Genomic DNA, 26,200 nt, shown 5'->3' with positions numbered 1-26,200 from the left:
CATGCGATTATCTGAGGACAGCACCCCACCATACAAATGCATAACAATCATTTTCAACCAGGCAGGTGGCGACACAAAAGCCACCCCCCTACCTCTGCGGAAGCACAGTTCCCGCTCAGCCCAGTCAAAACTGTTCACTGCTCTGGCACCCCTATCGTGGAACAAGCTCCCTCACGACGCCAGGACAGCGGAGTCAATCACCACCTTCCGGAGACACCTGAAACCCCACCTCTTTAAGGAATACCTAGGATAGGATAAAGTAATCCTTCTAACCCCCCCCCTTAACCTGTTAGGGCTAGGGGGCAGTATTGACACGGCTGGATAAAAAAACATACCCGATTTAATCTGGTTACCACTCCTACACAGTAACTAGAATATGCATATACTTATTACATATGGATAGAAAACACCCTAAATTTTCTAAAACTGTTTGAATGGTGTCTGTGAGTATAACAGAACTCAAATGGCAGGTCAAAACCTGAGAGATTCCTTTACAGGAAGTGGCCTGTCTGACCATTTCTTGAACTTCTTTTCCATCTCTATCATTTACTAAGGATCTCTGCTCTAACGTGACACTTCCCACGTCGTCCATAGGCGCTCAGAGCCCGGGAAAAAACAGAATGTCGTCATTCCAGCCCCAGGCTGAAACACATTATCGCCTTTCTCAAGTGGCCGATCAAGGGACACTGGGCTTATGCGCGTGACCCGACCGCCCCCGCCTTTGGGATTTTTTCCTCCGTTTGCCGAAAAGGAGATTCCCTGTCGGAATATTATCGCTTTTCTACGAGAAAAATGGCGTAAAAATTGATTTTAAACAGCGGTTGACATGCTTCGAAGTACGGTAATGGAATATTTAGAATTTTATTGTCACGAATTGCGCCATGCGCGCGACACTTCTTTACTATTTCGGATAGTGTCTGGAACGCACAAACAAAACGCCGCTATTCGGATATAACGATGGATTATTTTGGACCAAACCAACATTTGTTATTGAAGTAGCAGTCCTGGGTGTGCATTCTGACGAAGACAACAAAAGGTAATCAAACTTTTATAATAGTAAATATGATTATGGTGAGTGCTAAACTTGCCGGGTGTCTAAATAGCGAGCCCGTGATGCCTGGGCTATGTACTTAGAATATTGCAAAATGTGCTTTCACCAAAAAGCTATTTTAAAATCGGACATATCGAGTGCATAGAGGTCTGTATCTATAATTCTTAAAATAATTGTTATGCTTTTTGTGAACGTTTATCGTGAGTAATTTAGTAAAATGTTAGCGAATTCCCCGGAAGTATGCTAGTTCTGAACGTCACATGCTAATGTAAAAGCTGGTTTTTGATATAAATATGAACTTCATTGAACAAAACATGCATGTATTGTATAACATAATGTCCTAGGGTTGTCATCTGATGAAGATCATCAAAGGTGAGTGCTGCATTTAGCTGTCTTCTGGGTTTTGGTGACATTATATGCTGGCTTGAAAAATGGGTGTCTGATTATTTCTGGCTTGGTACTCTGCTGACATAATCTAATGTTTTGCTTTCGTTGTAAAGCCTTTTTGAAATCGGACAGTGTGGTTAGATTAACGAGAGTCTTGTCTGTAAATAGCTGTAAAATAGTCATATGTTTGAGAAATTGAAGTAATAGGATTTTTAAGGTTTTGAAAATCGCGCAAGCGTCCCACCTAGCCCATAGAGGTTAAAAGATTTAGATGCACTATTGTAAAGTGGTTGTTCCACTGGATATCATAAGGTGAATGCACCAATTTGTAAGTCGCTCTGGATAAGAGCGTCTGCTAAATGACTTAAATGTAAATGTCTACTTGGCTGGTAACTGTACATAATGTTTTGTGCTGAGCGCTGACCTCAGATAATCACATGGTTTGCTTTCGCCGTAAAGCCTTTTTGAAATCTGACATGGCGGCTGGATTAACAAGAAGTTAAGTTTTATTTTGATGTATAACATATTTTCAAGAATGTTAAATATTTGAATTAAGTATTTTTGAATTTCGCGCTCTGCAATTTCACTGAATGTTGGCCAGGTGGGACGGTAGCGTCCCTCACCCCCTAGAGAGGTTAAGGAGTTCCCACATATGCCGAGCACTTGTTAGCTGCTTTACTTAACTCTGCGGTCCAACTCATCCCAAACCATCTCAATTGCGTTGAGGTTGGGTGATTGTGGAGGCCAGGTCATCTGATGCAGCACCCCATCACTCTCCTTCAGGGTCAAATAGCCCTTACACAGCCTGGAGGTGTGTTTTGAGTCATTGTCCTGTTGAAAAACAAATGGTAGTCCCACGAAACGCAAACCAGATGGGATGATATATGGCTGCAGAATGCTGTGGTAGCCATGCTGGTTAAGTTTGCCTTGAATGCTAAATAAATCACTGACAGTGTCACCAGCAAAGCACCCCCACACCATCATACCTCCTCCTCCATGCTTCACGGTGGGAACCACACATGCTGAGATAATCTGTTCACTTACTCTGCGTCTCACAAAGACACAGCGGTTGGAACCAGAAATTCCAAATTTGGACTCATCAGAGCAAAGGACAGATTCCCACTGGTCTAATGTCCAATGCTCATGTTTCTTGGCCAAAGCAAGTCTCTTCTTATTGGTGTCCATTAGTAGTGGTTTCTTTGCAGCAATTTGACCATGAAGACCTGATTCAATCAGTCTCCTCTGAAAAGTTGATGTTGAGATGTGTCGGTTACTTGAACTCTGTGAAGCATTTATTGGCTGCAATCTGAGATGCAGTTAACTGTAATGAAGTTATCCTCTGCAGCAGAGGTAACTCTGGGTCTTCCTTTCTTGTGGCGGTCCTCATGAGAGCCAGTTTGATCATAGCGCTCAATGGTTTTAGCGACTGCACTTGAATAAACTTTCAAAGTTCTTGACATTTTCCGGATTGACTGACCTTCATGTCTTAAAGTAATGATGGACTGTCATTTTTCTTTGCTTATTTGAGCTGTTCTTGCCATAATATGGACTTGGTCTTTTACTAAATATGGACTTGGTCTTTTACTACATGATTCCATATGTGCTATTTCATAGTTTTGATGTCTTCACTATTATTTTACAATGTAGAAAAATAGTTTAAAAAAAAGAAAAACACTTGAATGAGTAGGTGTGTCCAAACTTTTGACTGGTACTGTACACCTTTAGTACCTTGTACTCCTGCATATCGACTCGGTACTGGTACCACTTGTATATAGCCCAATGAGTTAATTGTTGTATATCTATTATTACTTTTATTATTACGTGTTTTACTTTTCTATTATTTCTCCATTTCTATCTCACTGCATTGGGCCTGTAAGTAAGCATTTCAGTGTTCGTAAACAACAGGTGTGGACTAAGCATGTGACGAAACAAATTAGATTTTGAAACTCATCCTGGCACCGTGTTCTGAACAAAATGATGCACCATGAATGAAACCAGATTGAACTTGACTAGTTGAAAATAACACACTTGCAATATGAGCGGATAAAAAAGGAAACCAGAAAAAATAACTGATTAAGTCATCATCATCAACGATCCAGCGTTTTAGTCGGCTTGATGAAGATTGCCATCTGACCAACATAGTACAAGGGTCAGCCTTCCACTCCCCACTGTCAGAGCAGTGACATGCTAACTGGCCAATGACAGATCCTCTCCCACTCTAACTAATACATCATCCCCCAACAAGACATCTAAAAACACACGTGCCAGGCCAGGCCGGCCAAGCCCAGGGACCAGGGAGGGGAGTCACTAGCTACCGCTGATTTCACTGGCTGCGAGGACACATAAGGCTCTCTCTACAGGCACTCAGTCATTTGACTGTCTTAGGGTCGGAGTCGATGGCATCCGCCGTGGCAATGTTTTGACAGTATCTTGGCACGCACACACGCACACACACACACACACACACACACACACACACAGTGAAACTAACATTTTACATTTGGCTCTATACTCCAGCATTTTGGATTTGAGATCAAATGTTTCATACGAGTTAACAGTACAGAATGTCAACCTTTATTTGAGGGTATTTTCATACAAATCCATTTTACCGTTTAGAAATGCAAGTTCTTTATGTATCTAGTCTGCCCATTTGAGGAAGTCAAGTATTTGGACAAAATTCACTTAGTGTATTATATAGTAGTCAAAAGTTTAATATTTGGGCCCACATTCCAAGTACACAATGACTACATCAAGCTTTTGACTCTACAAACTCAGATTCATTTGCAGTATGTTTTGGTTGTGTTAGGTTTTGCCAAGTGAGTAACTTTGTGTTGCATATTATGAGTGGTCAGGGTTAATAGGTTCCGGGGTCAACACACTTCTAGGGGCAGAATAATAAAACAAGAAATAGCTGTGAAATGTTTCTGGTGAACTTAAGGGAAAATACATCCAAAACTTTCCTGATAATCTGGTCAATATATCCCAACCACAACTGAAATACCAATCATTTCTGTATTACTATAAACTGTTGGTCTAACTCTAACAGTTGAGAAAGGAACCATGCTTGACAATTTCTTGGTAGAACGACTGAGAAAGTCAGTTCTGGGGTTTGATTGAATGTTTGCTACGTTGCGTAATGGTTTGTATTGAATGACATTTCCCCAAAACATTCAACTTCCTTAGACCAAGACAGCCTAAATTTGCTCCGTTTGGTGGGTGTGCCGAGGTGTGGCTTGAAGCAATGAGTGACATATTTGAAGTGAAGCGGTGCATTTTGAACCCACAACAGAATCGCTCCCCGTTTTTCAACTGGTCGTTCAGATCACCCCGTTTCCATTTAATTGAAAGTTGCATTACATGTTTTTGTACTGAACGCAGCCCTGATGACGTTTCTACTCCAAAATTAATGTAAAATGGTGACACCATTAGAATATAATTTCCCCCTGGTCCATATTATCAGACTGGTGTGTTATTTAGCAATAAGCACTATAACCTGTAGCCCAAATGATGCAGCATAGTGGCTATAAATAAACAGGCAGAAACATGGGGTTGCCCATCTGTATTTGTGCTAATCATTAGCTAGTTCAGTGCTTCTAAAACCTTTTCGGTCATGGCCCCCTTTCATCATGGGGGAACATCATATGCCCCCTCACCCCCTGGAAGAATTAGTATGGTGATTAGGTTGCATAAACATGATGAGTGTTTTATCCCCACAATTTTGGCCTTCAAATTTGTTTTCTAAACATAAATAAGGAGTATAGGTTGCTGGTCTGAGACAAGCAGGCTGCCTCTGACTGGGGAGAGTAACAGGCTTGTTTGAGCCTACTGCCCGAGGTTCAGAGAAATAACTTTTCTCTAATTCTGTAGCCTACTACAAATCAGTTGTTTCAAAGTTTATAATACTACCAAAGTTGTCTTTGAACTCTCAAAAATTAGCCCAATATAACTATTACCAATTATCACTGGTTTGAAAAATAACGCTCACACACGAGATGCTCATCTCGTCACTTCGCAATATAAAACTTTTTCATTTGAAAAACACATTTTATATACAATTCTTATTCGTGTTTATAAATTGACCATGCTAAATGTGAATGTTCTTCTTTATTTGTTACAAGTTAATTAACAAACCCTTTCTCCTTAGAAGCCTTGCAGGGGTATGGGGGATTCAATCATAAAATTAGGAATTGAGTAGTACTTTATAGTGTAAAGTCACAGAAAGCCAGTAGCTACAGTGGGAAAATAATTTCCAATCCATTAAATTCATTATGGTACAGTGCCTTGAGAAAGTATTCACCCAGTCACTACAAAAAGATACCCCTTCCTAACTCAGTTGTCGGACAATAAGGAAACTGCTCAGGGATTTCACCATGATGCCAATGGTGATTTTAAAACTGTTACAGAGTTTAATGGCTATAATAGGAGATAACTGTGGATGGATCAACAACAGTGTAATTACTCCACAATACTAACCTAAACGAAAGACTGAAAAGGAAGTAATGTTCTTTGTGCCTCTAACTTGCTCACCGAACATTTCTCACAATGAATTCACGATGATCCATAACCATAGTAGTATCCACATGAATGTAGAAGTGTTCAGAAATATTCGATTCTTACTCACAATAAAAGTGACTCCAAAATGACAATACATTAATCACCATTCAGTTCCTATTGCGCAGAATATAACCAGAAACGACAAAAACAAACTGCAAATGCATCCGAGCTGATAGAGTCACAAGCTTGATGTAGTCATTAAGTGCAAGGAATATGGGACCAAATACTTTTGACTACTTTAATACACTTAGTGAATTTGTCGAAATACTTATGCCTTATATGAAACAATTGATCTCAAATCCAAAATGGTGGAACATAGAGCCAAATAAAAAAAATGTAGCTTCACTGTCCAAATACATATGGAGAGGAGTGTACCTGGCATTTGAACATGAGCTAAAAGCATTCTGAAAATGTGATATGACCACAGGGGAAAATATGTGTTTATAAAATACTGCAATTTGCAGGTTGGCTTGAACTGAGCCCTTTATCCCTTAGCAGTTCTGTAGTCTGAGGTGGTCTCTCTCATTTGAGGGGCCATGTTTAGAAAGCAGACTGATTGTGGAGCCTTCCAGGCTTTGCGCTTAGTGAATTAGTCACAGCCTAAACAGGTTCTCTCAGGTCTGAGACGGTGTGTGTGTGTGTGGGGGGGGGTCAGAGGGGACAGCAGGAGACTGATCTCACTTGACAAGCCCTCAAACATCTTCAACACAGCGAAACAGGATTTACAGTGTTCAACAGTTAAGTCCATTAGAAAATGGACTTAAAACTGTTGAACACTGTAAATCCTGTTTACAGTAGTTGACTACTCATTTCTCTGAGGAAAGGCTTATTTTGTGTGTGTGTGTGTCTCTCAGAGGGGACACCCGGAGACTGATCTCACCTGACAAGCCCTGAACACCTTTAACACCGCAAAACAGGATTCACAGTGTTCAATCATTTGTCTTTTCTAGTTGACTACTATTTTCTCTGAGAAAGGGCTCGTTTCGTGTGTGTGTGTGTGTGCGTGCTTGCATGCGACTGAAAGTGGAAGAGAAACGATGGTGTTGTGAATCATACAAGCAAGACACACCCTTTGTGAGAATTTCAGTATCTCGACAAGTGAACCATAGCACATAAAAGAGGAAATGAATAAAGTCTAAATGGAAGTAGTAGGGGAAAGTTGCTTTCTAAAAGTCAGTCTTCTTACCTCTTTTCTGCATGTAGGTGAACAGGTCATCCAGGAATTCCTTTCTGTTGGGGTCACTGTCAAGCTCATACAGCTGAAGGTGAAAACCATTGCGTTTCAGTCAGTCTTATCTTTTGATACTTTTAAATATAGCACTCAAGTCCAACATGAATTTGTATTTATTGAATTGCTTCTAATCAATTGGCTAACTAAAGGAAAGCAAGAAGTATCATCAAGCAATCACTACTAATAAATAGTAAGGGTTCATTATATTAAATCTGACCTGTGATCTTCTCTATGAGATGAATAACATTCTTTCTTTACTGCTAGATAGGTATTTGATGACCTGTTGTGTTCAGAGTGCTAACCAAAGCCTGGTTCAGCCATAATGTGCTCCTGACCAGATACGTACCTTAGCAAAGTCTCTGGAGGCCTCTCCTCCTCTTCCTCTTCCACTGTCATTCTCGTCAGCCCAAGCAGCGCTCCCATTCTGCGGAGAGATGACAGAGAATAAACACTCAGTACAGCCAAACATACACACATTTGGGGCTGTGGCGGTCATTCAATTTTGTCCGACGGCTATTGTCATGCAAATGACTGCCGGTGTCACAGTAATTGACTGATCATAAATAATATAACAAATTTAGCATTTCAAAGACTCCACGCATACAAGCCGCTGAGGTGCGCCTTTGGAACATCTACATTTAAAAAAGTTTCATAAATCCATTTAACCCTTTAGAACCAATAGCTGCAATCAAACGCCCTTCTTTAAAATTACTATAGCGGACACAAACTGCCTTTTTTTCTACAATAATATGTGTCTAGCTAGCCAGCCTGTTAGGCAAGAAAAGTTGTGTGTGACGGTAAATATAGGCTGCGCTCGTGAAGCGTCAACCTCAGCTGTCACTTTCGCTTAATAGCCATACAGACAACTAGCTAACTAGCCACCGAAATGGAGATTAGTCATTTGTGTTTATCTGTTGGGCTTGGGTCACAAAAACTCCTCCTCCATGCTTCACGGTGGGAATCACACATGCAGAGATCATACCTTCACATACTCTGTGTCTCACAAAGACACAGCAGTTGGAACCTAAATCTCCCATCAGACCAAAAGGACAGATTTCAACCGGTCTAACGTCCATTGCTTGTGTTTCCTGGCCCAAGCAAGTCTCTTCTTATTATTGGAGTCCTTTAGTAGTGGTTTCTTTGCAGCAATTCGAACTTGAAGGCCTGATTCACGCAGTCTCCTCTGAACAGTTGGATGTTGAGATGTGTCTGTTACTTGAACTCTGAAGCATTTATTTGGGCTGCAATTTCTGAGGCTGGTAACTCTGCTGCAGAGGATTAGTTCATTAGAGGTAACTCTGGGTCTTCCTTTCCTGTGGCGTTCCTCACTAGAGCCAGTTTCATCATAGCGCTTGATGGTTTTTGCGACTTTCAAAGTTCTTGAAATTTTCCGTATTGACTGACCTTCTTGTCTTAAAGTAATGATGGACTGCTGTTTCTCTTTGCTTATTTGAGCTGTTCTTGCCATAATATGGACTTGGTCTTTTACCAAATAGGGTCATCTTCTGTATACCACCCCTACCTTGTCACAACACAACTGATTGTCTCAAACGCATTAAGGAAAGAAATTCCACAAAATAACTTAAGGCCCACCTGTTAATTCAAATGCATTTCAGGTTACTACCTCATGAAGCTGGTTTAGAGAATGCCAAGAGTGTGCCAAGAGTGTGCAAAGCTATCGTCAAGGTAAAGGGTGGCTACTTTGAAGAATCTCAAATATTTACTTTTTTGGTTACTACATGATTCTGTGTGTGTTATTTCATAGTTTTGATGTCGTCACTATTATTCTACAATGTAGAAAATAGTAAAAACAAATAAAAACCCTGGAATGAGTAGGTGTGTCCAAATGTTTGACTGGTACTGTACATATGCACACCATGAACTGAGAAACAATCTGGCCACTAATGGCTTCATAAAATAATTGACAGATGTGCTGTACAGCATCATGATGATACTATTTAGTGCGTGTGTGTGGGGGGGGAAGCATGTAACTGTATCACACAATTTATTATGGAAACTCCTAAGAGGTGATTATTAGGAAGAGAGTATGTGTATGGTTGAGAAAAAGAGAGGAAGGAAGAGAGAGAGAGCGTGTGAGAGGGAGAGAGATGATGCATGTTCCTGACCACAATTGTATCCCATTTGTTGCTCCCCTCCCTCCAGGTCAGTGAAACTGAGGGAAGTGATGTTGAGTTAGAGATGATTGGAGGGATAGAGATGTGGAGCGAGGAGGAAGAGGGAGGACTGGAGAGAGAGGAGAGTGAAAGTTGTCTGAACAGTTGTGCTTTGTATCTTCTCTCTAATACTTGTTGCATTCACTGAATTGTTGTCAAAGGTACTCTCTCCACATTTTGTGTCAGGCCTGGTCTGTACTAAATCTTATTGAGAGAGGTTATCTACATTTTGAAATAGTCTCCGAATTGTTATTTGCATTTTTACAGAAGAATCATAGTCAATCAAATACCTTACTTAGTATGGGTTTTGAAACACTTTCTGAATATTACACAAGATGGCGCTGATAGAGATGGCAGCTTCGCTTCTAGTCCTTAGGAAACTGTGCAGTATTGTTTTTTTATGTATTATTTCTTACATTGTTAGCCCAGAAAACCTTAAGTGTTATTACATACAGCCGGGAAGAACTATTGAATATCAGAGGAGACTTCAACTTACCAGTACAACGACCAGGAATATGACTTTCCCAAAGCGGATCCTTTGTCTGCACCTCCCAGGGCATTTGAACTGATTCCAGAGGCCGACCCAAAACAACGCCGGAGGAGGAGAGGGTGCGGGAGCGGTCTTCTAGTGAGGCTTCGGATGTGCGCACACCACCCACCGCTTTCGAGTAGATTACACACTAATGTCCAGTCTATAGTTAACCTGTTGGGGCTAGGGGGCAGTATTTTCACGGCTGGATAAAAAAACGTACCCGATTTCATCTGGTTACTAATCCTACCCAGTAACTAGAATATGCATATACTTATTATATATGGATAGAAAACACCCTAAAGTTTCTAAAACTGTTTGAATGGTGTCTGTGAGTATAACAGAACTCATTTGGCAGGCAAAACCCTGAGACATTTTCTGACAGGAAGTGGATACCTGATGTGTTGAATTACCTTTAAGCCTATGCCATTGAAACACACAGGGGTTGATTAATGTTTTGGCACTTCCTATTGCTTCCACTAGATGTCACCAGCCTTTACAAAGTGTTTTGAGTCTTTTACTGTGAGATCTGACCGAACAAGAGCCATGGAACGGTGATGGCCGATTAGACTCTGGCGCGCGAGTTCATGTTGGGTACCCTCGTTCCAATACGTTATAAAAGAGAATGCATTCGTCTACCTTGAATATTATTCATGTTCTGGTTAAAAAAGGCACTAATGATTTATGCTATACAACGTTTGACATGTTTGAACGAACGTAAATATATTTTTTCCCCTCGTTCATGACGAGAAGTCCGGCTGGCTTAGATCATGTGCTAACAACACGGAGCTTTTTGGATATAAATGATGAGCTTTTTTGAACAAAACTACATTCGTTATGGACCTGGGATTCCTGGAAGTGACATCTGATGAAGAGAATCAAAGGTAATGGATTATTTACATAGTATTTTCGATTTTAGATCTCTCCAACATGGCCGTTTGTCTGTATAGCAAAGCATATTTTTCTGGGCGCAGTGCTCAGATTATTGCAAAGTGTGATTTCCCAGTAAGGTTATTTTTAAATCTGGCAAGTTGATTGCGTTCAAGAGATGTAAATCTATAATTCTTTAAATGACAATATAATATTTTACCAATGTTTTCTAATTTTAATTATTTAATTTGTGGTGCTGACTTGACTGCCGGTTATTGGAGGGAAACGATTTCCTCAACATCAATGCCATAGTAAAACGCTGTTTTTGGATATAAATATGAACTTGATAGAACTAAAAATGCATGCATTGTCTAACAATGTCCTAGGAGTGTCATCTGATGGAGATTGTAAAAGGTTAGTGCATCATTTTAGCTGGTTTTATGGTTTGGTGACGCCTGTCTTTGAATTGATAAAACATTACACACAGCTATTGTCAATGTACTCTCCTAACAATCTAACTTTATGCTTTCGCCGTAAAATCTTTTTGAAATCGGACAACGTGGTTAGATTAAGGAGATGTTTATCTTTCAAAGGGTGTAAGATAGTTGTATGTTTGAAAAATTGGAATTTTGACATTTATTTGGTTTCAAATTTGCCGCTCTTGAAATGCACCTGCTGTTGATAGGGTGCACCACGGGTGGCACGCTAGCGTCCCACCTAGCCCATAGAGGTTAACAAAACTAAATTTGAGAACAAGACTATCTAAATTGAAATCAGCATATCGATTGCAGTACACGAGCAGGTAACACGCTCGACCATTGCAACTCTAACTTCAGCGATGCATACAAGGCCCTCCTCTGCCCTCGTTTTGGCAAATCTGACCATCAGCATATCGATTGCAGTACACGAACATCTTGTTGCTCCCCTCCTATAGACAGAAACTAAAACAGGAAGCGCCCGTGCTTAAGTCTATCCAGCGCTGGTCTGACCAATCGGAATCCATGCTTCAAGATTGCTTCATTCACGTGGACTGGGATACGTTCCGGGTAGCCTCAGACAATAACATTGACGTATACGCTGACTCGGTGAGCGAGTTTATAAGGAAGAGTATAGGAGATGTTGTACCCACTGTTACTATTACAACCTTCCCTAACCAGAAACCGTGGATTGATGGCAGCATTCAGGCAAAACTGAAAGCACGTACCACTGCATTTAACCATGGCAAGGCGACTGGAAATATGGCCGAATACAAACAGTGTAGTTATTCCCTCCATAAGGCAATCAAACAAGCAAAGCGTCAAGTATAGAGACAAAGTGGAGTCGCCATTCAACGGCTCAAAACACGAGACGTATGTGGCAGGGTCTACAGACAATCATGGACTACTAAAGGAAAACCAGCCCCGTCGCGATATCGACGTCTCGCTTCCAGAGAAATTAAACAACTTATTTGCGTGCTTTGAAGACAATACAGTGCCAACAACACAGCCCGCTACCAAAGACTGTGGGCTCTCCTTCTCCGTGGCCGACGTGAGTAAAATATTTAAACATGTTAACCCTCGCAAGGCTGCCTGCCCAGACGGCAACTCAAGCCTCGTCCTCAGAGCATGCGCAGACCAGCTGGCTGGTGTGTTTTTTACGGACATATTCAATCAATCCCTATTTGGGGTAACATCCCACAGCAAGAACTGGCAAATCTGGTGCAGTCGAGGAGGAGATGCACTGCTGTACTTAATGCAGCTGGTGGCCACACATGTCTGTGGAACTTGTTCAGTTTATGTCTCAGTTGTTAAATCTTGTCATGTTCATACTAATATTTACACGTTAAGTTTGCTGAAAATTAACGCAGTTGACAGTGAGAGGACATTTCTTTTTTTGCTGAGTTTATAATGGGCTGAGTGATGCAACTATAGGCTATTTGAAAAAGTTGCAAAATAATATTGCATCCGTTCTTTGCCTCAGGCTGCACACTCTGTTCTCTCATCAAGTAATCATATTTTAACCCATCAGACTATTCTCAATTTAATCCCTTCACTAATACGTAAAATGTGTCTTTATTTAGAATGGCCCATTATCAAATAGGTAAGAACAGGGGCACTCGAATTGTGCACTCCAGATGCACTCGAATTGTGAATGGAGGCTGCTTTCCCGCAGTTTAAATCATGCCGGGCAGGCTACTTCAGTTTTATAGCCAAGCAGCTGAGAAATAAATATAGTAGCAGCTGGGAACCTCCACTTTTTAGTGGTAACCATCAAAACTCTGCTTTCACACAGGATTGCATATAGAAATGTCTGGGATTATAAGAATACTTATTTCACTTCACACGTGCGACAGGTGATATTCCACCCAAACTCTTTATGCCATGGGCTCTCCCAACCATGTTCCTGCAGCTACCCAGTGCTTCATTTAGGAAACCAAGTGGAATTGGTTCGGGAACATCAATAGTAAGTAACATGTTGTTTTTACAACAAAACATATTTAAAACTGTTGACAGCTCCCATCTCTGCACGCTCAAGAAAGGAATGAAGAAGAGGGAGGATAAGATGGAAACGCATGGTGGTGAGATATTTTGAAGCTAAAGGTAATGTGTCAGCATATTCTTTATGAAAATATAAAATAATGCCCTATTACTAGGCTATTTAAAATAAAACACAAATTCACTATAATTGTAGGCAAACTCTGTAAGCCGTCCTGCACAAATCAGTGAACCAACAGCGTCACCTAGGCCTATACGTTCTCTCCCTGACTCATGGATAGAAAGTTTGGAGCATTTCATAAGGTACCCAGTCCATCCAGTAGGCTATGCATAATAACAGTCCACGCCCAAAAGGCGATTACTAAAATGTGTTTAATTTTGGAGCATAGGATAGACCGATTATGTACCAAAGACATCTTAAATCTTTTTTGTTGTTGTATGTTTTTCTTCCATGGGTAATATGCAGTGATGTGAGTTTGGATTGCATTTACATTGATGTCAGAGTGGTTAGAGGGACAATAGAGCCCCGAGAACCAGGCCATTAGCAACCTGATGGTCATTAGCGAGTTAGGTACTACCAATGCATGTCCAGAGTACATAAGAGGAGATTACAGTGACTCAACAGTCACATGGAATTTGACTGCAGTCATGACTCATGACTGCCAGTGTGGCGGTAATACAGTCACCGCGACAGCCCTACAATCACTCATAAAGCATTTATTTGGAACCTGTGAGAGAAGCCTAAGGAGTTGTTCCTCAGAAGCTCCTGTGCCCTTCCCTTCCCCCATTAGCTAACATCTCCATTTCACCTAAACCATCTACATCTGGGCCCGGACCCAGACCTGCCCCCACCAGGACTTCCAACCCAGCTGGATACCTTGGGCCCCTCCATCCCTCAACCCAAATGCAGCTGCAGCAGGCAGCCAGGTTCATGGGGTGTAGCAAGGCTGACAGACTGGTCAGTAGCCCTCACCAGAGGCGGATTGGTCATGGAGGGGGGGGGTCACTCAGTGGCCCCACAGGACGGAAGATAAAGGAACATAGGGGTAGAAGGTAAAACAGTATGTGCAGAACAGGAATTTCTCCTTTAAGACAAACCCAATAAAAGTATCAGGAATCAAAACAAGATCCGGACAGGAGAGAGTAGAGAGGGGCTGTTAATAGCCCCAAGCCCATTGGTCAGTACAAAAGAAAACTCCTGAAAACGAGATGCAGGAGGCCAAAGGTTGCGAAGGCCCCAGAGAGCAAGTTATTGTCACCCGCTCACTCACTGGGCTTGTGTACATCTATATCTTAATGGTTGCCAATGGTCATGCAGTCTAAATAGATATTAATATCAGTTTAAAACACATTTCAATCCAGTTATGATTGAACTATCACTAAGTGTTTCTAAGTAACTGGACAAACAAATAGCTTTTTACAATAAATATCAAACACTTTAGGAGTAAATTTCCACTATCTAAGGGCTCAGACACACCAATAGCATTGGCTGGTTGAGAGTACTTTGCACCTTTGAACAGAGCGTAATTTGCGCACCAATTTAACAAGTAGAATCTGTGAAAATGTGAGCAGTCAGACATCCACCAACGGGTGGTCCATAAAACACAGCGCGCTTTACAATCGGCAGACGAACACTAGATCCACATTTGGTGCAATGTGTGTGTGCTTCAAGTAACAAAGATTACAACAGGACCATCAAGAAAGTACACATGCAAAATAGTACATTTTGAAATCTTTATTAACCCCCCAAGCACACTATTTGGTTGCTTTTGTTCAAATTGGACAATTAGAAATTATAATAGCAGATAATTCAGATTATGACCATGCAGAATCCCATATACTTCATTTACTTTTTCATTCAAAATGTTGCGATCTGTATGTCATAAACGACATTGTTGTTCTCTTTTCCATGTAAAAAGCCATAAACCTAGATCTGTCACACTCAATCATTTCACTAGTCTGGCTAACACCTAACTCTCAAAGTCCTTCTGACTTCAGAGTCTGGAATGGCTCTTTGATGTTATCGGCACAATGCTTCGATAATGAAGGGGGCTGTGCTTTTACTGGTTGTCTCCCCTCTGTCTTTCTCACTCAAACAACCACACGCACAGCCCCCCCCTCCCCCTTCCATTACAACGGCTGGATTTTCAAATCCAAACAGCGAGAGGTCTCAACCCCAGAGGGAAAAAAATGACATTTGAGAGAACCAAATCTGTAAATGAATGACTCATGACTGAAGATCTAACTACCGGTATATGGATCGCCGTTTGGGACTTTGTGTGTCAAAAAAGATACACGTCAAATAACGCTATTTGACGCATCATATAAGCTTTTAATTTGACATGTCAAATAACAATCCTATTATAGAATGTTGTGTGTGCTGAATTTGCACGTGCAAGCCAAGCGCCACCATTACGATCACTGTCAAAGCTGTACAATACTGCGTAGGTAATAAGGCATTATTTGTTCGACCGAATGAGAAAACATCTGTGAGCATTTGAAATTAGATCAGGATCAAACAAGCAGGATCAAAAATGTTTGCAAATATCTTTGATACAGATGTTATCAGCAACTTTTGGGGTATCTAGCTAGTTTTAGCTAGGTACCTAGCTAGCACCAATGCAACCAGCCTGAAAACAACGAACAGAAGAAACTGAAGTAATTTTCTATATTCTTAGCAATGATTTAGGAATCCATGTGAGTAAGTACTGGCTAGCCACTTGTTGTTCTCCTATTGAAATAACTAGCTAGCCTGCTACTTAACCCTATTGCCCAAAACTAACGCTATAAGCAGCCAGCTAGCTTTATCTGGCTACTATGGCTTGACCGGACCAGGACACGTGCTGTGCAGCTAGCCACAATAAGGATTAGCAACGATAGTGGAATTTGTGGTTTGGTTTCAACATAAAAGTACCTATTTGAAAGTGATGCAGAAGGTTACAATTGGTGGAATCATGCTATATTTAGACTAGATAATGTTAAACATGGTTGGAGTGTTGGAATGTGGACCAATGAAATGGGGTACCAGTCTACTCGGTGACACCCAGAGAACACAACTGTGAAGAGTAAGCAAACATTAGCATCGTAGCTCTTATTGCAGGACTTTGACTGTGGGAAATCACCTCCCCAGTCAGCCTATTGACATTCATATTGTACTATACAGCCTTATCTAACGATTGGGGATCATTGAAATGGGGTATCAGCCTACTCAGTACCCAAGTGCTTTTTCCCCAAAAGTCCTCAAGAGTTATCAGGCTCCAAAACATCCACGTTGTATTGTTTTTCCTCTGGAAAAGAGTTCAATATACATAGTAGGTTGACTGGTACAGTAAATGTGGCTCAATTCACAGTGGTTTCAGAGTCCCGCAATAAGAGCTACAATGCTAATGTTCTCTGGGTGTCACTGAGTAGACTGATACACCACGTCATTGTTCCACAGGTAAGGCTGTACAGTGAAATACGTATGCCCCCAATGTAATTCTAAAGTCTAATACATCCAGTGTGATCAACAGATTTTTGTCAAATTAACAAATTATTGTCTTTGTTGATTTTATATAAACAACATTCCAACCTTGTTTAGCATGATCTATTCCATTAAGGCATGATTCCACTATTTGCAAGACTTTCATTGAGATCAAGGCAAACCGCAAATTCCACTATTGTGGCTAATCCTTATTGTGGCTAGCTTCACATAGGTGGGTCCGACCACCATTAATCAAATAAGAACTGTCTTATAAATTAATGATTATTTTAGATGATGACACTTAGCTAGCTAACTATAGCTAGCTAAGATGTCGTTTTGCTGTGTTTTGGGGGAAGAACATTGTATGCATCCATCAGCTAGGTACCTTTTTTTCGGACCAGCACTGTCCAGAGCTTAGGGAAGTGTGTCTGCGCTCGTGTGGGAGCGGGACGGGCGCGACACAAAACTTTACCAGCATCATAGCATACATATCGGTGAATCATTGTGACATATGAAATACGAGTGATAGATATTACACATTGATTACACTACGTCAAAAATGTATGAACGTCTTAAATTATTGTGACATGCGACATATTGTCTTAAATCTTAAATCATTGTGACATATTCAGGTGCTGATTGGTCAAAAAGCTTATTTGATTTGTGTATCTTTTTTGACACGGAAAGACCCAAACAGCATTCCATACTGGTAGCCCCTCCCTCCATAGGGTGAATATATAATATGATAACTAATCGACAGTGAGCAGTGACTGTTGGGTTATTGGCTGCCATTTGTTAGAGTACACACATCTCCCCGAGGGACACTCCGTGCTGCACTGCGCTGTGAGAGCGGGGGTCAAGGTGTGTGTGACATCACAGGTAACAAAGGTCTGTGTGATAGAATGTCACAGCTAAATGACAGACTTCCAGCGTCTGGGCCAGCCTACCTGTCCACTGACCCACGCCCGTCTAGGCTACTGCCTACCTTATAACCGACTGTCTGCTCCAGGGACTAGAGGATTTCCCCTTCCCTGGACTTACTTGGACTTCCCCTCCTAAATGGACAGCTACTGGGTATACAGGCTTGTAAATTCCTCGGTCTATATTCTGTCTGTATATTGTCTATTGCTAGCAGCACCCCTTCACCAAGTCAAATTCTGGATGAAGGTGATTGTGATTATGCTCCGATCGTACAAACTAGTGATGCACCGATATCACATTTTTGGCCGATACCGTTATCCGATATTTTCCTTGCCAAAAACAACGATACCGATATTTTAAAAAAATTGCGGCCTTAAGCATTCTAGTACAGATAAATAGTTAACACACACAGCGGTCTAAGGAATTGCATCTCAATACAAGAGGCGTCACTACAGTCCTGGTTCAAATCCAGGCTGTGTCACATCCGGCCGTGATTGGGAGTCCCATAGGGTGGCACACAATTGGCCAAGCATCGTCCGGGCCATCATCGTAAATAAGAATTTGTTTTTAACTGACTTGCCTAGTTAAATAAAAGGATATACACACCAAAAAGTTATTTTGTTTGCATTTACGTATGTCCCCATTACCAGTAAAACTATTTCTTTCACTTGCTGTGCTGTTTCCTTGTTCATTTGTTCAGTCGTTTACTTCTCAACCAGGATTTCTATGGGACGCCATTTGGATCTTTGCATGTCAAAAAGATACACGTCAAATAAGCTTGTTGACCAATCAGGACCTGAATATGATTGCATGTCACATAATAATTTAACCCGTTCATAAATATTTTACGTAGTTATTACACATTGATTACCCTATCACTCATATTTCATGTCACAACGATTCATCGATACGTATGCTATGATGCTGGTAAAGTTGTCTCGCTCACCTACAGTGCTGGTCATAAAAAAAGCTAGCTAGCTCATGGATGCAAATAATGTTCTTCCCCAAAAACATAGCAAAACGACATACTCTAGGTGTCATCATATAAAATAACCCTAATTTATAAAACAGTTCTTATTTGATTAATTGCGGTCGGATCCATCTATGTGAAGCTAGCCACAATAAGGATTAGCCACAATAGTGGAATTTGCGGTTTGCCTTCAAAATAAAAGTATGGCATAATTCTACTATTTGTATTAATTTGCATCACTGTCAATGACATACTTTTATTTTGAAGGCAAACCGCAAATTCCACTATTGTGCCTACTCCTTTTTGTGGCTAGCTTCACAACACATAACCCGGTCCAGTCAAGCCTCACTAGTCAGATGAAGCTAGCTGGCTGCTTATAACGTTAGCTTTGGGCAATAGGGTTAAGTAGCTGGCTCGCTATTTTCATGAACTGAAGTTCAATTTTCAAATCGGCAAACAAAAAGGGGCAACCTAGCTAATACTTATTCACAACGATTCCTAAATCATTGCTAAGAATATTTTTTAAATGACTGCAGTTTTTACTGGTCATTGTTTTCAGGCTGGTTGTATTGGTGCTAGCTAGGTATCAAGCTAAAGCTAGGTACCCCAGAAGTTGGGGGTCGAACAAATTATGCTTTATTACCATCACGGTATTGTAAACGCATCGTTCGTGGCCGGTGTTTGCAGACTTTTTTGTACAGCTTTGACAGTGCTACTGTATATTTTTTGACAAGGATATACCCAAATGGCATTCCATAGTATGCATGTCGTGAAGCTAATAGCAATGACGCTATCACTGTGTAACTCCGGTAGGGCAACATCTGAAAAATAGCGCACTTGGTAGTGTGTTCGACCAGTCGGCGAAAGCCAACATCACCCACGACAGAGAACGGTTGATTGTCAAGGGCAATGAATTCCATTATCTTGGCTTTAATGAATTGCGCCTTTGAGTTGTCTTGCTTTAATTTTCTTACTCTTTCAAAATGACTACTCGACTGCTCGATCCACACAGCAGACACTGTGGGCTAGGTTAGGAATGCTGTGTTGCACGTGTAGCGCAAAATTTTACGTGGCGTCATTACGTCATGCATCTACATTATATAGGTATGCACGGTAGCTTTGACATCGGTTTTTAACGTCGGCGTTAAACTAGACAGACATCGGGCCAATACCGATGTTGGCATTTTTAGCTAACATCGTCCGATTCCGATATGTTCACTGATATATCGTGCATCCCAACCAAAAACACACCTGATTCAGTTAACTATTTAAAACAATAAGTATAAATCAGATGTGTTAGATTAAGGCCGGAACAAAACCCTGCACAAGGGCAGCTATCCAGAAGGAGGGTTAGTCACCCCAGTTCTAGGGCTTTATCCCAAATAGACATCAAATATTGGCCAATGCAAAAGGAACCTCCTACTCTTGGGCAGACATGTTGGCTCTTGTAGGGAAATGGTCAGCACACGCATGAATGTGACATGAGTGTGTGTTGCCGAGGCTGTCAACTTTTTTCTCTTTCCTTCTCCAGTCTTTCAGTGTAATGCTGTTAGCAGGTTTACTGGCCAGGCGGTGGGAGGGATAATCACATTATGGCCATACGTGTCTGACTGGCCCAGCACCAAATAAGGCATGAGAATCATCCAGACGACCATCCATGTGTTAGTGAGTCACCAGGAGGGAACAAACAAGCAGTGTCCGCCACAGCTAGAACTACATCTCAGAGAGGAGAGAACTGGACTGATGACAATATAGCACTAAGACAGGGCACAATTACATATATATAAAGCAGCTCAAAGAGACACACTTATGTTGAGATGGAGGAACCATGCCAGAAATGCAAATAATTTGGAAAAAGGCCAATTTCTGGCAAAACAAAAGCAGTAGGTTTTATTTTGAGTGGTAAACATCAACATAATACTTGAAATGGACTTGATGTATTATCCATCTACAGTCTCTGGGAAATAAGTGTTGTGTATTGCAGTGTGTAATGCGTTTACATTCTTTACATATGCTTCTATCAACATCTCTCTCACACACACACACACACCTTTACAACCCCTCCTCCAAGTTGAATGTCTACACATACCTGAGGAACAACACAAAACAGCCATTAAAAACAAATGTTTGGAGTCACGCCTCCATTTTGGTGGAGGATGCCAGGCGAGTTGGAACAGGAGGGGTTAATGGCAGGCGCTGGGCAGCTTGAAAGGGGGGAGGGGACAGAATTGATTGCTCAGGATGTTGACAGCACTTCTCCAATTTGATAAGCAGCTGTTATTAGATGAAGAGGCTAGTTTGCAATTAAAGCATTTTGTGATTTTCCTTAATTTCTCCAGAGGGGCCCCGATGGAAAGGGCTAGTTCACAACGTGACGTGGTGTGGCTCTGAAGTGTGGTGCTTACAATGGGAAATACATGAAAAAAGAGAAACCTTGGCTCTGGGCAAATCCACTCTACAGCAAAACTACACAAGCACACTAAAGCAGGTCAACCTGCAGCACACACTGCAAGAGAACATCCTACTGAACAAGGTCATTGTCATGTTGTAGATAACTTAGCAGATAAACACTGAACATGCTTGTGGGACAGGGTGGAGAGCAGGGGAGATCATGTTCTCATTGGCTGGTTTAAACGTGTGTCTGGCTGGCTGGGTGGCTTGCAGTTCTGGTTTGAAGAGTTGCATTATGCTCGTATGGAGCTAGGGTTAAATTGACAAAGTCACGTGTGTTCCTGACATAGAGTCGTATTTAACCGGAGGCAGGCCGGAGCTGCTGCAGCCCCCTAAACCCTCCACTCCACCTAGCTGCCACATTCCCTCCTACAGCTTTCATGCTACAGGCCCTGGCTCTTTCCCCCGGGGCCTGGCCAGCGATCGAACAGAGGCCCGATCAATAGCTCTGGATGTGCAAACATGGTGAACTCCCCAACCCCCTCCGGACGCAATCTCACCACACAGGTCAATACTCATCTTCCTCATACTTCTGCTATGATCAGGGTAAATATCATCATCGCTACGACTCTTGAGCAAGAGCCTCAAGTTTGGGACTGGGGCTTGGGAATTTCCATTGGAAAAACTCCTGTCCCCCATCTTGCTGAAATAATAATAAAACCCATAATCCCCACAGGCTAGCTGGAGCAAAGAGCCACAACCGTCCTTTGCAAAAAAACACAAACAATATCACTATGGTAACGGTAGGTTGTAAATCATGGCTAGAGAAATGCCATTGTACTACCAGCTTGACCTAGTCAACAATGACAGGCAGACTTTACTAAAATAGACACATTCCACTGTAAATCCACAAACAGTAATGGGACCTCACAATATTGGGGGAGCAGAGCAGTTACCATCTCACAGCCGTCTCTACATCACACTCCCCTTACTAATCTTTTCCCCTAAAATTACTAGCTGTCAAACTGGAAGATTGAGGGAAATCTCTAAAACAGACATGAGGGGTGGTAATTGAATCATATTCAAGGTTGTCTCTGGGCTGAGCCTACCACAAGACTTCTGAGACAGTTCTGGAACCCAGCCAAACGCTGGAGATAAATGACAAGAAACATGCAAACGAGCATTTCCATACAGTTAACTCTATACACCATAATTATATAATTATGCTAAATGTCTGGTTCTTTCTATCAAGTCCAAAAACCATGTGCTAAAATAAACATGCAGTGGTTAAATTTTCCTTATCTTTTGTCTCACATTAAACAGTAAATGCCTACAAGATGAAATTACAGCTAGTCAGAATGTTTCCCAGTCTTTCTATAACGTAACTTTCTTTGTACCATAATGAAAAAGAATTATAAGAAAACTTCAATTATTTGCTTTGTACATTACTCAATTACTGGTTGGGAAGTGATGGATTAAAGCAGATTAAATGTACAGCAAGCACCTCCTTTGTTACTGATCTCATACGGCGTTGTCACTCTCCTTGGTGTCCCCTAAAGCTGCAAATCCCCTTCCCTATGTCAGACATTGATACTGCCCTCTCAGCACGCTTAAAAAAACAGGCATTGCAGGGGGTTGCCATCTTTAATCCAAGTCAAATAATTGGGCTTTATCCCTCTGCGGGACTCATATAATGATTTATAGAGCCTCTTGCTGTGGTGGGGGAGGGGAGGGGGTGCTGAGTGGATAGGGCTGTAAAGTATCTCATGGTGAGCTGGCCATATGCTATGCTAGCACAAAGGCTCTCACTAATCACAATTCCATGCGCACAGGAGTAAATCTCACTGCCAATGCTGGAACATATGGTGGAATTCCTCCACACACACACACACACACACACACGACCGGATTCTCTCTGTTCACATTTAGAACTACCACAACGCATTCAAAAGCTCATACATCATCACATGAAACACAGCAGGGTTCTGAATCAGATCAGAGCCTGCCTGCCTCTGGATGTCCAGTCATGTTGGAGGGAGATGTATTTCTTTGGGGAGCAGCAGACAGAACGGCGGGGAGCCAGGGACAGGGGGCCAAGCGTCCAGAGGGGAGAGCGTGTCGCTACCTGCCCATCCTGCGATTTGTCTTGCACCTCTAAAGAGAAGAGGCATATGAAAAGGCAGGTAAGCCTCAGGACAGACCACCACCCTCCATTAAATCACTCCAATTACAGAGCAAAGAGAACAACAGAGAGGACAAACCAGACACTGACTGACCAACTAACTTTTTCACCTTGTCCTACTTAGCTTCTTCAGACCCTCCAAGTCACTAGAAGTAAGGGTTTGAAACTCAGAGGACAAAGGCAGGGTCTTAGAGAAAGCCAGGGTGTATCAACATTCTGGGTAAACATTTCTACTGCTGGTTACCAGTAAGTCTGGTTCGTCAAATAAACAGGCTGCATTTGTTCAGCTCCAGCCCTTTCACCAAGACACCACATTCCTCAGGCAGAGAGAGATCCCCTCCCCCACTCTCACCCGCTGCCCCCTTTCCGCCTCATGCAAATGCAAAGTTTACAGGCTGGCGTAGCCAGAAGTTCACACTCATTGGTTCAAAGACCCTTTCCGAGCCAGAGTAAACTTATCAAAACACATCTGTGGCTCAACATGCGCCATACCACTGGCGCTTTAGGAGTGAACATCTGAGAACCTTAAACTGAACTGTAATGGGTTGACTTTTCCAATCCAACTACTGCATGTGCAGATTTGAGTGAGACCCAGTCCCCCCTTTCATATAATTGGATTTGGAGCTATTAGCATTGTTCTCTGAAGTGTAGTGACCATTTTATTTGAAGTGCTCTCAGAGGTGGGGGAGCGAAAAGAGACGATAGTGATAAAACAGATCCAGTGAACAAACAAGTGGGAGCTTTTAAGACTAAAATTGAAGTACATTATACGTACAATAAAACTACATTTATTTGAAGCCATTAAAGTCAAGACTGCTCAGAGCAAACAGTGCTCTATGCACGTCAAAAGAGCCATTAGCCTTTTTTCTTGGGTTAAAAGTTTTGGCTAAAAATACATTGCATATCTCACATTCATCCACCGCACCCGAGAGCTAATGGTAGCTGTAGACATCACATAGCACTGTCAGCTTTTATAGCCATTCTCATTATACTGCAGAGCCAAAGGAATTCAATACATTCAGAAATAAACAAAGGCCTTTCTGCTATTAAGCCACATCACATATGAAATGGGGCCAGGGCCACAAACCCTGCTGTGAAATGACTTCTTTGTCTGGTGGGGATATAAAAAAAACAGAGTGCCTCATTCAGAGCAGAGGCTTTCCTTCTTAACGCCTAACGTCACAGATCAGCTAGCTGGAAGAATTTTCCCCATTCTGAAGTATCAGATGGCGTTAGTCATATTCCCAATTCAAACACAGCCCTTTTGCAGAGCAGAGCAGAACGGGGCAAAGGCTAAATCGATAGGGACTGATTTCCCTTTTCAGTGGCTGCGGGTATCGGTTTTGTCTCAGCTCGTGTTAAGTGTGTGGGGGTGTTTCACCTCTGACAAGCTGGTCGGCTCCCTAGAGGACCAGGCCGGTGTTCCACTGTGGGCCCGCTGCCGCAGTTAGAGTTGAGAGGAGCTGCGGCCCCGTGGCCCCTGCTCCTGGATCGTCCACCCTGGCCTCGGCTTCAGCCTGGCCGTCACGCATCTGGAGCTCATTTCCAGGCCCCAGGGAGGCAACAGAGGGGAGTCCAGCTACTGCTCACTGGCTGCAACAGCTCTATTGTACATTCTCACAAAGTCACTTCATGTGGTGGGCTAATACAGTATGCAAAGGGAAGTGTGTTATATCAAGCTAAAGTCTCACAAAAATGTACTTTAATAACAGCTGTCCATATGTCAAGTGAAAAGTCATATTTCCTATAACCTGTGGTTTAAAATTAGTTACAACACTGAGAAACAGAGGTCCCCATGTGGCATGTGAAAACATACCTCCAATGATTTATTTAGGATCAATGTGAAGCATTTAATATATATATATCCCCTTTATGTTTCAGGTTTATTGTCACATGCACAGTGAAATAACTTTCTTGCTTGCTCTTTCCCAACAAAGCAGTAATCAATATCAGTAGTACTATAAAAATAAGTATGAAAATGTAGAACCAAAAAAAACAAAAAACACAAGAAATATAAATAAGAAGAAAGTAAGTAAGCTATATACAGAGTCAGTTCCAGTACCATATTTACAATGTGCAGGGATAGTGGAGTGATAGAGGTAGATATGTACAGGGGTAAGGTGAAGAGGCATCAGGATATATGACAAGCAGCGTATGTGGTGATTGTATGCCAGTGTGTGTGTTGAGTCAGTATGAATGTGTGTGTGTGTGTTATGTACACCCTACCCACTCCAATTTGCACACCGCCCCAACAGATACACATATGACGCAATCTCTATTGAACTCCACATTGGCCTCTCCCACCTGGACAAGAGGAACACCTATGTGTGAATGCTGTTCAATGACAACAGCTCAGCATTCAACACTATAGCGCCCTCCAAGTTCATCACTAAGCTGAGGACCCTGGTACTGAACACCTTCTGCAACTGGATCCTGGACTTCCTGACGGGCCACCCCCAGGTGGTGAGGGTAGGCAACAACACATCCATCACGCTGACCCTGAACACGGGGGCCCCTCAGGGGTGCGTGCTCAGTCTCCTCCTGTACTCCCTGTTCAACCACGACTGTGTGGCATGGACATGGGCCCTCAGATCCTCAATAAGTTATACAGCTGCACCATTGAGAGCATCTTGACTGGCTGCATCACCGCTTGGTATGGCAACTGCTTGGCATTCAACGGCAAGGCGATACAAGGGTAGTGCGTACGGCCCAGTAAATCACTGGGGCCGAGCTCTCTGTCATCCAGGACCTCTATACCAGGCAGTGTCAGAGGAAGGCCCTACAAACTGTAAAAAAGCCTCCAGACACCCAAGCAAGGCTGGGCAATATGACATAATCATGTATCGATTTTTTAAAAACGTTATGGGCAATTCACAATATAGATCTTGATTTCTTAAATCTTTTCTCGAAATAAGCTTTGTTGTACAATTAAAAGAAAATACACCGCATTTCAAACAGTCAGAAATAATCTAACGAATTCAGGGGTTGTGAAATTATACATAG

The 26,200-nt window shown here is 42.0% G+C and overlaps 1 protein-coding gene across 3 annotated transcripts in view; it reads right to left on the bottom strand.

Annotated features, from left to right (window-relative positions):
- LOC106587208 (AT-rich interactive domain-containing protein 3B) overlaps window positions 1-26,200 on the bottom strand; it is a 74,468-nt gene that overhangs the window by 26,942 nt on the left and 21,326 nt on the right. For all 3 annotated transcript variants that reach the window (XM_014175355.2, XM_014175354.2, XM_014175353.2), the window contains exons 3-4: window positions 7,570-7,647; window positions 7,179-7,251 (exon numbers count right to left, since the gene is read on the bottom strand). In XM_014175355.2, coding sequence (XP_014030830.1) covers window positions 7,179-7,251; window positions 7,570-7,647 — 151 coding nt within the window. The remainder of the gene's footprint in view (window positions 1-7,178; window positions 7,252-7,569; window positions 7,648-26,200) is intronic.

Source organism: Salmo salar, chromosome ssa26 (assembly GCF_905237065.1).
Source record: "Salmo salar chromosome ssa26, Ssal_v3.1, whole genome shotgun sequence".
Lineage (NCBI taxonomy): Eukaryota > Metazoa > Chordata > Actinopteri > Salmoniformes > Salmonidae > Salmo > Salmo salar.
The sequence above is the reverse complement of the archived record's forward strand: the minus strand, read 5'-3'. Positions and strand labels throughout refer to the sequence as shown.